The 17,127-nt window shown below is 39.8% G+C and overlaps 2 protein-coding genes across 3 annotated transcripts in view; both read right to left on the reverse strand.

Moving 5' to 3' along the window:
* The window catches only part of RAD54B (RAD54 homolog B), a 66,626-nt gene that overhangs the window by 39,099 nt on the left and 10,400 nt on the right, over positions 1 to 17,127 (reverse strand). The gene's annotated exons all lie outside the window — the stretch shown is intronic.
* LOC104692743 (fibrinogen silencer binding protein) lies at positions 1,075 to 7,842 on the reverse strand. Its single transcript, XM_010404971.4, has 2 exons — positions 6,793 to 7,842; positions 1,075 to 2,553 (listed from the first exon to the last, which is right to left on the reverse strand). The coding sequence occupies exons 1-2, from the start codon at positions 7,161 to 7,163 to the stop codon at positions 2,028 to 2,030; spliced, it is 897 nt and encodes a 298-aa protein (XP_010403273.1). The 5' UTR covers positions 7,164 to 7,842; the 3' UTR covers positions 1,075 to 2,027.

The following is a 17,127-nucleotide window of genomic DNA, read 5'->3' on the forward strand; positions in this document are numbered from 1 at the left end:
TGATTTTTAACTGAAAAGATAAGATCATTCATTTCCAAATTACAAGACAAGGGCAGATAATTTTGTGCTGTTTCCTATTTCTGAGAAGCAGAACAAATAAAATCCTTATTTATTTATTAAAGCCAGCATTTTGATTCTTGTAAACTCAAAGAAGTATCTCCTTGAAGCATTTCCAGCTACACAAAAACAGATCAACGTCCTTGAACTAAGAAACACAGCAGAAAGCCAAGGACCGTACAGGAACAAAGGCCACTTATCCAGGCACCATCATTTTCAGTACACACAAAGATTCCCAAAACACTTACAGTACTCTCAAGAAACGAACTGAAAAAGTATTGGGGAACTCCATATTGCCAACACTTGTTTTCACTGTTCTATACTTTCCCTCAGTTTGTAAACAAAAGACTTGCTTCCTTTACTTTTCCTACCTGAAACCTGTTAAAGTTACCTTGGGCCCTGACAGTCAAGATTATTATATCACAAAATTTAACTACCGTTCTTTAAGCTCCACTAGCTCCTCAGCTACACTCACATGCTTCCAGTCTTCAGTTTTCAGTAAGTACCTACCCCCGTGGTAGCTGATTTACTCAGAAGACCAACAACGAGGTGTGAGGCTTACCTCATTGAGAGTCTGCTGATGCAGACCAGTGCCCCATGCTTGCATGCAGAGGTTTGTGGGAGTGGAGAAAGAAGCAAATTCAGGAAAACAGTGGTGACAGGAGAGGAAGAAATAGTCTCCTTCCTATTGCTTTTGTTCATTCTGTTGTTGGGGCCCTCTGAGATGGGAGGCACTGGAGGAATTACATTTCCTTTGTTCTCTCTTTTTCCTTGATGCTGTCCTTCATTTCCTTTTCTTGCTGTAAAGGTTAGAGGAAGGGGAAAGCATTGTTACAGGGAATAAGGAGACGGAGGTCTAAGGCAGTTGTGGATCCATTCACAACAGGCAGGAGACTAAGAATTATGAAGAAATTAATCATCTGGGACTGATATTTTCCACATATTTTTCTTCCAGTTATGAACGTTGATCATTACTACAGAGGAAACAGCTGCTACCAGGACAGACAGAAGAATCAATTTTGTTTTCATTTGGGGCTTTTTATTTGAAATGAATCGAAATATCAGAACAGCATCTATAAAAGGGACCCAGAATAACACAATCTTCTGTTGACTTCAAGTCACAAGTTACTTACATACAGAAACTGTTTTATTTCAGTAGCTTATAGTCATAGTGATATTGATCAAAGGCACCTGCAACTGTCTTGGTTGCACATGCACCATAGTAATTATGCATGCAAATGAGCAAAGTAGATATTCATGTAGTTGATCACCAGTATAATTACTATAACTGAATACACAATCATGGTAACTGTACACACAAATTACACATGCATGCAGTTTTAAAAACCAAGTGTTGCATTCATTGTCTCTATTTTGATAACATCCTATGGAAACACTTCTCCACTGGAAACAATTAAAAAGTATTAACTTTTAAAAAGATGTACATTTAATCAACTGTCTACTGAACATTAAAAAAATATAACAATCCAGTAATTTTGTTTTCCAAGCTGACATATCAGCAAAATGTCACTACTGTCATAAGATTTAACAACTTGAGTAAAACATTTAAACATAGCCTCTTATTTCTCCTTCTTATATGCATTCTTTAACCTGCAACTGCATTAAGATATTAAAGGTGATTATTTGAAAAAATAATGCATATGATCAAAAATTTTAACAAGAGCTGAGCTAAATTTCCATTAGCTCATTACAACTCTAGAGATAAGTGGAAATATTTTTAAAGTTTGGATTTTTATCAATCTAAACACTTAAACGTACAGGATTTCATTATACTTTAGACCAGAAGAGTTGGTGCATTCAAACCCATACAAGGTATTTTTCTAAGGTACTTAAACAACATATGCTTTCATGTCTCAAGCCCAGATTTTGATCCATCCATATTAACATAAGAAACGATTTTGCATTTATTATTAAGTACTTCAAAGAATATGACGGAAGTAATAAAATATTTAGATATTGCTGTATTCTGGCAGATCACGGCGTAGTCGTATAGCCTTCAGCTTCTCTACTTTGATTTTTGTTCGCAATAGTTCTTCTTCCAGTTGCTGCTTTCTTTTCAAACCATCCCTTTTTTCTTGGACATAAAGACCAATTTTTCTTTGGTTTTCTAATATTATTTGATGCTCTTCTTTCAGCATTTGTAACATCTGTGGATCATAACCACACATTGGTCTAAAGCGTTCTCCAACCTCAAGCCTAAAAAACTCATCTCTTCTTGGTACAGGGGAAGGAGACATCATCACTCTCATATCAACTGAAGACACTGATGTTGAAGGAGACCTTTCCATAATATGCACCAGCTGGTGTTCTTCCTCTTGTTCTAAGTTCTCATTTTGCTGTGAGTCTATAATCAAAGAAGGAGGAGGTTTGACATCCTCTTCCGACTGCAAGTCCATCATGACTGTTGCAGGATGGTGATCCAACATTGCCTGTGGTGAACTGGTACCAGCAATTGTTTCTTTATCGATACTAGCACTAGAACACACAAAATCATATTTAAATAATCCATTAAAAACTATTTTAAAAGGCATAGCTGTAAGTAACCAAAGCTTCATTTGAATACTACTCTGCTATCTACGCCTGGGACTCTATTTCATTATCTAAACACCACTTGTGCCTCTCTTTCTTTCCACCACACACACAGCCCTGTCTTACTCCGATTTTATTGCTCTAAAGGCAGTACACCCAACAGAGAACTCATCTGGTAGGCCCCTCTGACACTGAAGAAGCAAGAAGAGCTATCAGAGACAAATGAAAGTATAAAAAAAGCAGCAGCACCAAGTCATGCAAGTAACAGAGGACAGAGTTTATATAATATAAAAGGTGATTTTAAAGGGACATTAATTTAGATGGAGTAGACTATGGCAGAAACACTTCCATATCCCAAACTTATCAATCTCCCCCTGTTTTAATGTGCTCCCTGTTTCTGATTCACGCACCCATGTATTTGGGGTTTTTTTCAACGTAAAATAATCACTAAATAAAATTACACAAAGAGCCTTGGGAAAAGAAACCAGAGCCCAAAAGACAACCCTTGCCAGTAGATTTGGGAACCAAGCTAATCCTTGCTCCTTCTCTTTGAATCGTTGATCTTAGCATTTCTTCTGAAGCTTCAAGACACAGAAATGCTTCCATTAAGAACAGCCTGTAGTTCTGTACATTTCTTTTTGAAAGAACAACACCCACTTGACTCATTTGTCTTTCTGTAAATCCCTGAGTCAGCAGCATCTCAAATGATGATTTGACATTGCATTGGCTTTAATGATGATAATGGCTCATGCTGTTCCTGACACTTGTCTACCATCAGTTGTGTTTGAAACCCTACGCTTCTGTACATCACTCCTGTATTCAGGTAATGCTTTTTTAAGCCAGATCAGCTTCTTGATCTATTACTGTACAGATCTACAAAGAATACTTGCAGCATGACTGGGAAGGCAGTATAGAGTTACATGGGAACAGGAATATATTAACTTAGGATTGACAGCCAAGTCAGTGCACCCTCATGGCTGGGACTGTCTAAAACAGAGGCTATAACTGGTGGTTGCAGACTCAAGACATTTCTGAACCCTTCAACGACTACTGCTAGCAGTCAAAGGCAGCAAGTGGATCCATGATTAACCTAACATTCACAGACGCTCCCCAACTCTGAAGGACTTGAGTCGCTGTCTTAAATTTGCGGGTGAGCAATGCAGTTTTTCTACACCTTAAAATGCCTTCAGAGCCCTACATGCCACACACTGAGAAACTACCTGATTATTAAAACACCGGACTGGTTAGTAAGAGATGTGGGTTCAAATTCCCAGAAGCAAAGAGAAATTTAATTTGTACATCCTGTTCTCATGTAAATGCACTAACTCCTTAATGAAAAGGTGGCATGATCATAATTTCTGGATGTCCCATGGTCTTCTAAACTCTTGGTTTAAAAGAAATAAGCAATCACAGTTGCAATTTCTGAAGGACCCTGACCTAGCCTGCCATCCATTAACATGAAAATGCATTTTCTATAATAAAAGCATGAAAGCTTCTCAATACTCAGTTGTAAAAATGCTCATCAGGGTCAGAGCAATATATTTTCCAAAAATAAAGCCTGTCAACCACACAAACTATTTAAACTAAAGATTCTTTTCAAAAAACCACCATCCATCTGAAGCAAGTATTGAAAACTGACCTTTCATTAATCCCCTGAAGAAAACACCAAGATAATCTTAGTTCTATTGACTGTTACCTGAGCTGCCTATGAAGTATCAATTATATCACCTTACTCACTTCTACCTCATGTGACAAAGCTTCACTTTTTCCTATATGCTTCTTTCTCACATTGTTTTAGTCCTCTCAGCATCAGAAGCATTATCCTGCACACAAATTTTCACTTGTTTTCCCCAGTGCTGAGTGCAATTCTGGGTTTCCCCCCTCTTCACAACCACAGCTTCTAATAAAGCTTCTCTCCTTCTCATTTGCTGGCTCCTGGCCAGCTTCTAGCCTGAGAAAAGTGGAAACAACCAGCAGGAGAAGCAGGTCATTCTGACAAAAGGAAATGGAGAGAGAGCAGAAAGAGAAAGTGAACGAGGTTAAATAGAAGAAAGATTTTGTCTAGCATAGACTAGAGCCTCCAAACAGTGAAAAAAAAAATCCAACTCAGTGTAATCCACACAGAACTAGAAAAATTAGCAGATCTCCAGGTAACTCTGATGAGGCTTGTTTTTTTTTTTTCCTTAGTCAGCCTCTTAAGAGGAAAACAATTAGACAGCAAAGAGAGAAAGAAGGAATTGAGAAACAAAAGAGCTGCCTGTATGGTGGTTACGAATGTTGTTTCTGACAACTTGACTGAAAGAAAGACAAACAACAGTTACCACAATTGGGGCATGGTGTTTATAACCCTGCAGGCACCCATGATTCACCAGGTTTTGTTTAATCACAGCGAGCTAGAAATTGCTTAAAGGTGCGATTAACAATTTGGGCTCGTTATAAGCCGTATTTCCCTCCTCCAAAACCTAAGTCACATCCTGGTGAGTTAAAACCCAACACTGGGTTTATAAAGTTAGGGTAAAATGCAACTCAGAGAACTATCAAGTAATGATGTATTTGGGCAGGGGAAAAAAAAATCTTTTAAATTATATTCTTTTCCTTCAGCCCACAGTGTAGTGGCTGTTCCTAGGAACAACCATTTTGGGTAAGCAGTAAGCAAGTCAGTGCTCCTAGACCCATAAAAACCTGAAAAAAATGTTTAAATTACAGGAGACAAACTATGGAGATCATTAGCTCTTAATCATTCACTAAAAGCGTCAGTGCTTTTTATAAGCCAATCTACAAACTAAAGTTCTCACACTATTTTTTTCCCCTCCTTACAAAAGTTGGTAGTCAAGACACTGCAACCTTTATTAGCACAATTAAAAGCCTCATTTTGTTCCAGAGAATTCTTTGGAATGGTTCCTCCAGGGGCATTCACCAGGAGCAGCAGCACAGCCCAGTTGCTTTAGACTTCTTTACGCAAAGGACCCACAACAGAATATTTTTAGAGCATCTGGCATGTTGGGATTTAGACAATTGTTACCATTCAGTTCAACCACTGGCACCATGAATCCAATTCAGCAAGTGTGCGCATGCCAGCTTTTCTTAGAGTGTTACGCTGCTGCACTCACTATCAGTATATCTGATTAAAATACGGAAAGTTCGCTTCCCATTAATCTGCTTGGGAAAATAAGGAAAACCAAAGCTTTCTCAAGGTTGCTGGGGAGTTATTTGACTTCCCTCCCCCACTCCCTAGCTTAGTTTTTGTATCTGGAGGAACCAAAACCTGACCCAGGCATTTTTTGATCCCTCGAGGACCAATACAGAACCAGCAGAGTGTTACAAGTCAGATATGAGGGGCATTAGCCAGCTGTGGGAGAAAGCCTGCACAGTGCCTGCCTGTATTATGTCTGGCTCAAATCTAGACAGTGTGTCTCACTTTACTGAGCAGTAAAAAAAAAAAGAAACCTTGCAAAAAAAAAAAGAAAACTTCTAGTGCTGTACCTCTCAGTTTCTCTCTGTATTTAAACTACCTCACGTACAACACAGAACTGCTTGGAGTTTAGACTGCAATTAGCTTTGCTCCAGCTTCAGGGAACCACCGTCAATGCAAGAAAAGTATAATTTAAAAAAAACATTTGCACTCACAAAGCCACTGCAGTCTGGAGAATCAATTTTTTTTCTTTAAAGGGTTGGGATTAGCTAAAACATAACATGCAAACACCAAAGTAAATGAGAGAAAAAAGGCGAATAACGTTTCTTAGCTCTGTGAACTAACTTTATTAAAAATCCTACATAAACTGGTAACAGTTCCATATGTTGCAAAATGACTGCAGTATTACCTTAAATGGAGGAGAATAGCCATCACTTTGCTAGTGTTTGAATAATCTGCCTATTAAAAGGTAGGGGAGGGGTAGAGGTTGGAGCTACTATTTCTCTTTGATTCTCTCTTAACCCTCACTTTCCAGAGTATGACAAAGACTCTGAAACAAGCTTTGAAAGAGCTGAAAAAAATTAATGCAATGCTAAGTCACCATAAAGCTTCTCATAAAACAAAAGCAGTATTATTTTTGTCATTGTTTCCCATTTGGGAATTTCTCTGATAAACACTTCCTTTAGGTGCCTGAGCACAAGCAAAAGCGTTACAAAGTAGCTAGGAGGCGCCATAATTTTCATTCAGTAACAAAATAAAAAGAATTGTCTCACCTTTGAACACCGCTCCTGTCTCTTAAACACACATTGGAAATCTGTGGAATCATCTCCACAACTTTCTTGGTTGGCTCGGAAATGCTGCTTTTACAATCTGAGTGAGTCTCCTTTTGCTGCAATAGCTCCTGTTTGGCATATTCTTTGAGCCTCTTGTACAGCGTGCGCAGGCCCTGTGCAGTACGAGGAGGGCGATCTACTCCGATGGCATTGTAGTTATCAGCTATGATATCCCAGCATTTGTTTTTTTCCACTATTACAGAATGCTTATTGGTATGTTCCTCGAGAATTTTAACATACGGCTTCACGAGTTTTAGCAAATCGAGCTTTTCAGATAAGGTAAAATTAGAAGATCTGGCCTTCCCAACCATTGTTATCTTTGAATTAAGGAAGCCGTTCCTGGAGCCACCATGCAGTCCCTAGCTCTGCTCAGCTCTTTTTCACAAACAGAAAAAGATCAGGCTTAACTAGGCTAGTCTCATTTAGGCCCACGCCTACAAGGGAGGGTTTATTAAAATTCCTTCAGCTTAAGCTGACGCAGGTTCAGGAAATCTGCTTAAGCCAAGCCTGACCTACATAAGGCTTCAGACTGAAGAAGGCGAGAAGAAACAAGCAAAATACACTTTTGTATGAAGAGACCAGACATACGCAGGATTTAAAAACATAAAGGTTTAAAGATTAGCACGTTACCCAGCTAAAAATTACCTAATTTAGCTGGAGTAACAAGCTCTGACACATCTCTCCAGCTCCCTCACACAATCTCAAACTGAAACCGTGCTGGAGATGATTTTACGTGTAACGACGTCTCCCCGAAAAAAGCAACAACTGCTTTGTGCGAGGCAGGGCGCGTTACGGGGAGCGGGAGGCGAGAGGCGGCGGCGCGTGTGGAGAGAGCCCCGGCAGAGCCCCCGGCGCCATTTGCATAGAGCTGGTCCTGCTGTCAGTCACTGCGGGGCGGCATCTCCCCCAGCCGGCTGGTTACGCTCGGACTTCGCCGCAAAGCTCGGCTTCTCCCGCACTTGGCAGCCGGCGACAGCCACCGGCACGGGGGCTTCTTAAAGAACCCGCTGCGCTCCCCAGCCGAGCTCCGGCACCGGCAGGAGCGGCGTGAACGCCTCGGTGCGAGCGGGCCCTGAGCGCCGCCACGCCGGCCCTGAGGCGGCTCCCGGGCGAACCCCGGCATCGCCCCTCGGCCGGGGGCTGCGAGGCGGCACCGCGAGGGCTGGGGCTGCCCGCAGTCGTGACAGATTTACCGAGTGCGTTACAGCGTGTGGATACTGGGGTTTTCATAATATCCACCAGCAAACAACCGACTTTTATTATATTTATCCAGGCGTTTTTTCAGGATTAAAAAAATCTGATTTTTATTAACAAGATGTGCCTCCATTTCTAATGTTTGCTCAACAACCTATCACCTTAAAGCAAACCTTCACATAAAAACGCGTGCAAGGCTTTAAATTTCTGTGGTCTAAACTAGAGCAACAAAACGGAGAAAGAGAAAAACCAGCAGATAGAAGGAAAGGTGTTCTCAAGTACAAAAAGCAAAAACTAAGTTTCAAAAATGACCTACTCCACTGAAAGGGTCCGGAGGGTGGGAAACAAACACCACTTTAGATAGTGGCAACAGCTTCCTAAGCTTAACATGTCCAGCCTTGAAAACAAGGGAGCCTAGAGCAGGGGGAAGGAAAGAGAAATAATTATAGCTTGAAATATCCTAAGGCTATGAAGATCTAGGTATAAACTTGTTTGCTGTAAGGGGAAAAAACGCAAAGCAGACACAAGCCGCATTCAAAACAAGAAATTCACACTAAACAAAGGGAGACTTTTAACTGCTAAGAATCAATTAGCATTTAGAACAACAAGCACTTTTGGAACCATTTCTAAGACTTGGCTCGTCAGTACCACCTAACAAAATTGTGACCAGTCCACTTCACTGACATTGCTTTCAAGCCAAGATTAAATAAAGCATTTTATAGTCTGAAGCCTATTACACTTGAATTTGAGAAACAAAATACTCTTGTGGTTAGAAGCACTGTACGAAAACCATTACTTATAAACACCTAATCCTTCCCTATTTCCCTTCACTTTGCACTTTACTAATATTAAGAATATAAAGCTGGTGGTTAGAGTTTTGGGTTTTTTATTTTATGTTCTTAGTTGTTCTTCAGTAACTGAAAAAAAAAACTGGATGTGCTTCACATAGTTTAGGCTCTGGCAGTATCAGCATTGAGGGGTCACAGGCAAACCTACACTGTACTCTCCACTGCTGAAGCAGTTGTGCAGTGCCCACCCAGGCACCTGACTTTTTAGTGACAAAAATAAGTCAGTGATTAAAGGCTCCTCCCCACAGACACAAAGAGCACAGATGAAGTGTCGGGCAGAGGTAACCCCAAGAACCCAAATGAAAGAAACCAAGCCCTCCAGTCCAGCTGCTCCCAGGCCCCGGGGGTGAGAGAGATACAGAGTCCACAGGAGAGGCTCTCTCTAGACCACCTTGCAGACTGAAGGAGGGGGTTACTGCCCACTAGGTATGGGACTCATTGTGAGATGCCAGAGAGAGTATTTTGGGATTGCAGAAGGCAGTACAAGATATTTAGAGGAAGAACTGATGGCAGGACAAGGAACAGTGAACCATGAAAGTGGTTTGGGAAAGAACAAGCATAGGAGGATACTGGGCAGGGGGAAAAGGGCTAAGAGGGGCCAGGTGCATGTAAACAGGTGGCTGCCCAGTATGGCTGTTCAGCCATGCCCTGGGCCTGATCACTGCAGATTGTCCTATCTGCTTGTTAAACTACATTTGTAACTGCTTTCCTGGGTGAGGGGAAATCTCCATTGGGTGTGACCACGTACAAAAACACAGATGTCAGCAACTGGAGTTGTACCACAGGTCACGGGCCTGGGCTGCTTGAGGCACCAGAAAGCAGAAGCCAGAGCCCAGGCACACTGCCTGGATACCTGTGTCAGTGTGTGACCTCTGGCAAACTCCAAGGCAGACTAGCCAGGCAGAAGGCTTGGGAGCTGAGCAACAATGAGTCTGGACCAGACACTGCAGAGACCAGAAGGTCTGAGATTTGGCTATTGGAGGGACACCAGGACACCTGGGGACAGGCCACTGGTCAGACCAGCTGCCAGAGAGACCCAGTGTGCGTTTGTGAGTCAGCTGGAAGACCAGGGGATCCAGGGACCAGTAACTGATCAGAGTAAGAATTTAAGACCACTTGCTGGAGGATCCATGTTGTATACATAAGCATTTGCCATAAACAAGCTTTTTTCACAGTCAGCTAGTGAATGGAAAGGCTGAGGCCATTGAAGCTGCTTGTGCTTGCATGAGTGCTGAACTTTCTGATGTCTGGCTGTATATATAGTGTGCGCATGTGCCTCTTGAGAATACATCCTTGTGGTCCTGGCCACGAGGAGCTGCAGCAGTTTCCTCTATAATGGGCTACCAGATGCAGCAACTCCTAATACTAGACTTACCTAGACTTGTATTACTCTATTACCTTCTTAGTGCTTAATGTTGCTAGAGAGACTAAGTTTCCACACTAATGTAATTATAGCAAAATAGTGTTATAAAGTTTTCTTTTGAGCAAGTGCCTGATGGAATGCCTGAATTACATGTTGTTCTGCATGAGTGTAAAATAACCCTTGTAAAAAACGAAGCTGGCTACCTACTAAGATTTTTTTTCTTCCCTTTTTTTTTTTCCCTTTTTAAAACAGCTCTGCTCATCAGCCTAAGGTCATATCAGTACTTGGATGAGAAATCAGAGAATGTGAAAAGCTTGGATATTAATGATACATACAGACATCTTTGAGCTAAAACAATAGGTGTAGCTCCAAGACAATTACAAAAACCAAAAATGTTGCCACAATCCACCCTTCATTCTACACCTTCCACCAACACTTACAGTTACGCAACACAGTGCACAGCCAGTTCAGCAAGATGATCTAGGTACAGAATAATCTATTTATTTTGCAAGCATAATAATTTAATATTAATTTAATAATTGGTTTAAGTCAACATAAATGTGGCACATTGTCAAAACAGTAATTTCTACCTCCCCCCAACTGTGTCATGTTCCTGCCCCTTCACTGTGTTGATATGAACACTCACAAATCTGGATGACTCATACTCATCATTTTTTTTCTGAGCTGGGTTAGTTTTAATGACCAGCAGTTCCCTAATCCAGTATGCCACAGGACAAATAACTCACAAAAAAAAAATATATTGAGAAAGCTTCTTCAGACTCTATCTGGATCATTGTAGGGTGAACTGCAAACCGTATTCCTAGAGACTTGTATTACCACAACTGAGGGGACAGCAAACCACAGGTAGCAGGAAAGAAATTCTGGTCACCACTGAAGAAAATAAACATGCATCACTTCACTGCCTTCTATACCTCCTGTTTTTGCTGTGAAAAAGTCTAGAATTAATACCAGAAAATTATACAAACAGTGCATCCCAGAGAACTATTCAGATGAATGAATCACAGCTATAATACAGTCAGGAATTAAAGTAGCCAAATCACTATGAATTGCTGAAAAAGCTCAATGGCCACAAGCTTTACAAGTGATAGGTTTGTATCACAGCCACTGACTGCATCAAGTGGCCCATGTAAATTTAGGCACATTATAAGACAGAATACCCTGAAGTGGAGAATGACTTAAATCACGGGAGCTTTTTGGAGGGAGAGGGAGGATCCTTTGTCACACAGGACTGAGGAAGAATCTCTCCATGACAGACTTAAAAATAAGGTACATGAGACAAAGGAAAAAAGACATCTGAGAGAACTGAGGATGCCCTAAGAAAGAATGTGTCTGGAAAGATGCAGTCTGGAACAGAGAGCAAACATGAATGCTGAAAGGAATGACACCAGCATAAGTGATTCAGGCTGGGACCTTCTAGTGCAAAAAATATCAGGTCAACAGATTGCTAAACCCTGTGAAGGTGCTCTGCCCACAAAGTGGTAGCCCCAGGATAAGTCTGAAGGACTTCTGTTCTTACTTAGTAATACGCAAGCAAATCAGCTCTGCAGAGACCTGGGGTTAGCATTTACAATCACCTAGGAGCCTGAAAATCCTCAAGAACAAGAGGATGATTGCAAGATTTGAATCAAACCTAAAATGGAACCCTGGTACCCGTGTGCTTAGAAAAAAATGTAGAAAGATTCAGCAGCTAGGATGGGGTATGTTACACACCACTGAATATAGTGGGCTATTATGGCAGTAGAAACATTTGGCAAGTATCAAGGCAGTTGCTCACTCTTGCAAATGACTTTGGCAGCTGCATAGGATGAGAGTGTCTATAGGTAGTAAGGGCTGCAAAACTTCCATTAGCTCATCATATAGTCCTCTACTGACATGACAGCAAGACAGTGCCAAGTTACTCGATCTGCCTGTCTTTAAGAGCCTGCTTGAGCAAAGGGTGAGTGAGAAAACTTTCAACTCCAAAGGTTTCTCATAGGGACAGTTGTTTCATGGGAGATCTCTAAAGCTAAGGGGTGCAGGCATTATTCACTAAGGAGGGGGTTGAAGAAGTTTTGTGAACCAAAAGTCATAATACAACTCCACCTGGAAGTTACAGTGCTTAAATACATTCACACCAGACCCTTTAGAAATAATACTTTTAGGTCATTCATGTTTCAAATGGCTTTCTCATGTCACTTGATTTTTTTTTCTCATCTTCATCAGCACTTTCACCATCAGTTTTATACTTTATTGTTCTTATCTTTGCTGTACCTGGATATCTCAGGCCACTCCTTTCCTTTCTCCTGCACAATTATTCCTAAACCTCTGTCCTGCATTGGAGGTGAGACAAATAAGGGAAAATTTTACCTCTTCTTTTTCCTGCATCTGTTTTTGTGATCAGCTTCTAGCATGTATTAACTTCCAACCCCTAATAGTTCTTGCAACTGCTGCAAGCACACGAACGCACAGAAGTTAACAATGCAATAATTACCTTTACACAACTCTCTTTAAACTAGCCTGAATTACATCCAGCCTGCTCCAGAGCTCTTATCAGATGAAATTCCAAGCATAAAAGATAAATACAATTCTGTCCCCTCTGCTGATACAAGGCATTCTCCCAACATCTAGCCCACTGAAATGGGGAATATATGAGTTAGCCAATTAAAATGCCCCCCATGCCAAATTTTAAAGAATTTATCTTTATCTCAGTGTGACATTCCAAGACCCACACATTCAGATCAGTAACCATCCTTCAAACTAAGTTTGGCTTAAAGCTACAGGACTCTAAATTATAATACTATGTGACTGTACAGCTCCATGAATTAGCTCTTCACTTTATAAGTCGTGTCCTTAAAAACAGAAAAGTAAGAGCCCCATTCTTTACAAATTAAGAACTGTGTCCATTCCTAATGCATGCTTATACCTCTCTGATCCTCTCTTCCAACGAGATTTTTGATGACTAATCAGAAGCAGCTGAGAAATACAGAAAGGTTTGAAAGTCTGATTTTCTCAGGATATTTTCCCTAAATTCTCACATCTTCACTAGCAAGATAACCCCTAGGAAAAGAATTAGTGTAACAGAAGCCAAGTTTCTGCAGTTCTCCTGTTTTGTTCATAGAGAGATTAAAATTTTGGAGATTATGCTTTTACATACTATCCTGAAAATACTACCCTGTGCATTATTCCCTGCATTTGACAGAGGAACAGCTTTCTCCATTCTTCTAATCTTGCTCAGCAGATATTTTGAAGCCAGTGAGATAACCATCTTATCACTATCTTGTTGGCTCAAGGAAAGTCATATTGTGACAAAGCTTCTGTTTCAGGGAAAACTTAAGGCCCAAAGCCAAAAGCTGGGACTGCACTCTAGTTAGGCTGGCATGGCAACAAAGGGGATCTAAACAATGAGCACAGCCACAGAAAGATTTGACAAGTAGCTTTGAAGGCATCCAGGCCTAGTTTGTCATAATACTCAGGCTAGCTCAAAATAACCTCCCAGTTCCCTTCACTAAGGCATTTCTTATCCCTCCACCTGATAGCTGTGTTCCCTCTTCTTCCCTTAAGCCCACCTTCATAGCTATTGGAGACAAGAGAGCTGGGAATATACACATACACCAACCCTTAACAATCCAAACTAGGACTTTCCAAAGGATGGGAGAAAGGAAAATAAAAACACACATGAGAAAACGTTAATAGCCGTGTATTTCTCTTTAGCCCATCTTACATTCACATAGCCTGATAACAGATTTTGAAAACTAAAAAAAAAAAAAAAAAGGAAGAAGAAACCGCTCCCCCCAGAATGAATGAGGGAACAGAAAGAATTATTACTGATAAACCTGAATCCTTTAAGATAGTCTCTATGCAGAGTATTTTCCAAGTTCCTTATTTTTAAAGTTACAGTATTAGCTAATTTCTTTTTCTGTATATTGCAGACTATACTCTGTGTGTTTCATGCAACTCTAGGAGCTGAATTGTAATAAATATATTGGGATAGTAAGTTCATTTCCCAACACATCCCCTGCCAGCCCTTGGAAAGGGGTGTTTGCTTTATATCTGCAGTTTCAAAAGTAGACCTCTCTTTCTGCACGAGTGTTTAAGCCTTTCTGCTTGTTTACAAATTTTAATTTTCAATAACTTAATAACTTCAAAAGAAAATGCATGAAAGATTATCATCTGTACATGGAGCACAGCTTTCTTCAATAACGGATATATCACTACTCAAAAGTAAAGAACCTGACAATTTATATTTTTCATTGTAAAGAAGCAGCCACAGTTACATTTAATAGACAAGCTACTACTGCGAAACTTTCATTTTAATCCCTCCAACTTCTTTGGGAAACGTTGAATATCTTATATTGAATATAATTCTTTTTCTTTATTTTCTGATCATGTAATACCCTTCTGATTTCTGGTTTCCTTCCCCTCTCCTTCATTATCTTCATTAGCTCAAATACAAAGCACACTTAACTGGGGCAAATGAAAAGTACCTTTCTCTGCCAGTTCACTGCTCTTTTCTCCCATGTGTGAATATCTTGGTTATACCATCTATACTTACATAAAGCCTAGTTATTCACACGGCAGCAAGATATGATCATACCAAATTATAAATTAGGTTGTACTAACTGTGGAAATATCCCACTAGAATTAAGCAAGTTTGCATTTGCATCAGTGTTGCAGATGGCTGCCCCATCCAGGAAAGCAGTTTTGCAGTTGCTGAACGTTATACGAGATGTTGCCTTTGGTGGTGAAGCTGCTGTAAAGTTCCTTCTTTCCATCTCACTCTTGGCTGCTAATTCTACTAGCACCGTGTATCTCAGCACTCAGCTGGGGGGCATCCCAAATTCAAGATGAATAAACACCATTAGGAATGTGACAACAGCCCAGGAGAACACCAAGTGTGCACAATCAGCTGGGGAAACGCTAGGGAAGGCCTTAAGACAGCAGCAGAGTAGAAGACATCATTAACACTGCAAGGAAGAGCACCAAGTAAAAGGTGTTGTCTTGAGGAGATGTCAAAGAATCCCAAAGCTACAGACCAGAAAATACAAGACCCACTGTGACTGATGGATAGATGAACACTTCTGGAACCAGCATCCAATCAGATACGGACAATTTATCTTATGATGTGTTTAGATCAATCCAGTTTTATTAACGAGTCCCCATCTCTTGAGATCAAACAGCCACAGATGACACCTAAACAGTAAAGAAACTATCCTGAATTGAAAATAAACTTGCCTATAAATTTGTCTATTCATTATTATAAACTATTCTGTGTAGAACACTGGAGGGAAAATGAGGACATTTTAAATCATAAAGATCTAGCAACATAATTTGATACTATTTTGAATAAGAAATTATAACAAAATTTATAGACTTGTAAAATCTTACTTGCAAACAATGCAGTAATAAATTACTTACAGTCAGGCATCCAGTCACCTCTTAGCTGTTCTAAGGGGTGCTTGGTAATTATTAAGAACTACACATGATTATGGAGTATCTTTTACCCAAAGATTTAACTGCTTTACCAGCTGTTTATAAAAACATTTGAAGGGCACACAGAACTGCAGCTACACATGCAGCTCCACCACTGAAATAGACAAACTGAAATATCTCTTCTAGTTCATCTGTGAAGTACAACAACAGAAATTAAACTAATACTTGTACTTTTGCAGATATCCAAGTAATTCTAGGAATAATCTGGTTCATTATGAGATGCCAGGTATGAATGTTTTTAGTTGTGTTACTAGAAACCATAAGTAGGCAATTAGACTGAAACTGGACAATATGAAAATCCTGAAAATAAATTTTTTTAATCCCCTGATTAAAAGTGATAGGTAATTGATTGCTACTATCATAAACGAACAGTGGATTTTCTCTTAATATTCACATTAATTGGTTAAAAGGATTTTATTCATATCAAGTGATAAAAGGTATCAGATAGACCTGTAACAATGGTCTAGAAAGATGAAGGAACAACATTATGAAAAATTAAGCTTAAGTGTACAAAGCATCCAAACCTTACAGACGAATGTAGTCAATAAACATTAACATTCCAGAGAAGATAGAGAAAATATATTCAAAACTATATGCAAATAATAAGTACAGTTAATATCATCAGCATGAAAAACATTCAGAAACATCTGCTTAGAGATATAGGGTGAGCACATTAACCCTGTAATGAAATACAATTACAATTTGTCCTCAGTGTTAGCTCAAAGATAGTATCTGAGTATGACTTCTGGCAAAGTTCCTCTTGGAAGATGCATTAGCAGATGCCACTGTGATGGATGAAAGACAAGGTACTCTTGAACCAAAAACCAACCAAACAGGAGGTGAACTGTAACAGAATAGAACTCTGTATCCAGTTTTTCTGTTCACCTACATCCGGTTCAAACAGTGAAATCTCAGTCTAACTGGAATGTTGCATCTAAGTGTTTAGGTGAAAGAGCTATCCATTTCCACACACTATATAGTAACCCGAAAGGCAAAACACAGTAACATTCTTCTAGATTAAAAGTACCAACAGAAAGCAAGCTATAAACTCAAATAATAAACATAAATCAAATTATGTATGCTTTTATATAAATGAAATAAATATATATTAAAATCATTAAATTGAAGGCAATGTGGGTAAAAACCTCAGTTCTTGCGAATCCCACTCACCAGTAACACTGAGGAGATACTAAGTATAGTTTAGGGATCTGCCTATTCATTGTTTCTTCAAATTAGCTGTAGTTTGAATTGTTATTGCTAATAGAACCTCAGAATGTCATGATGACAAGTAGAAACCAAGCACTTGAGAGGTGCAATAATATCCTTCAAAACACATTTATGGTTTTGTTTTCAGTTACTGGTAAGTAGTTTAGGAATACT

The sequence above is a fragment of the Corvus cornix genome, chromosome 2 (genome assembly GCF_000738735.6).
Source record: "Corvus cornix cornix isolate S_Up_H32 chromosome 2, ASM73873v5, whole genome shotgun sequence".
In the NCBI taxonomy this organism is placed as follows: Eukaryota; Metazoa; Chordata; class Aves; order Passeriformes; family Corvidae; genus Corvus; species Corvus cornix.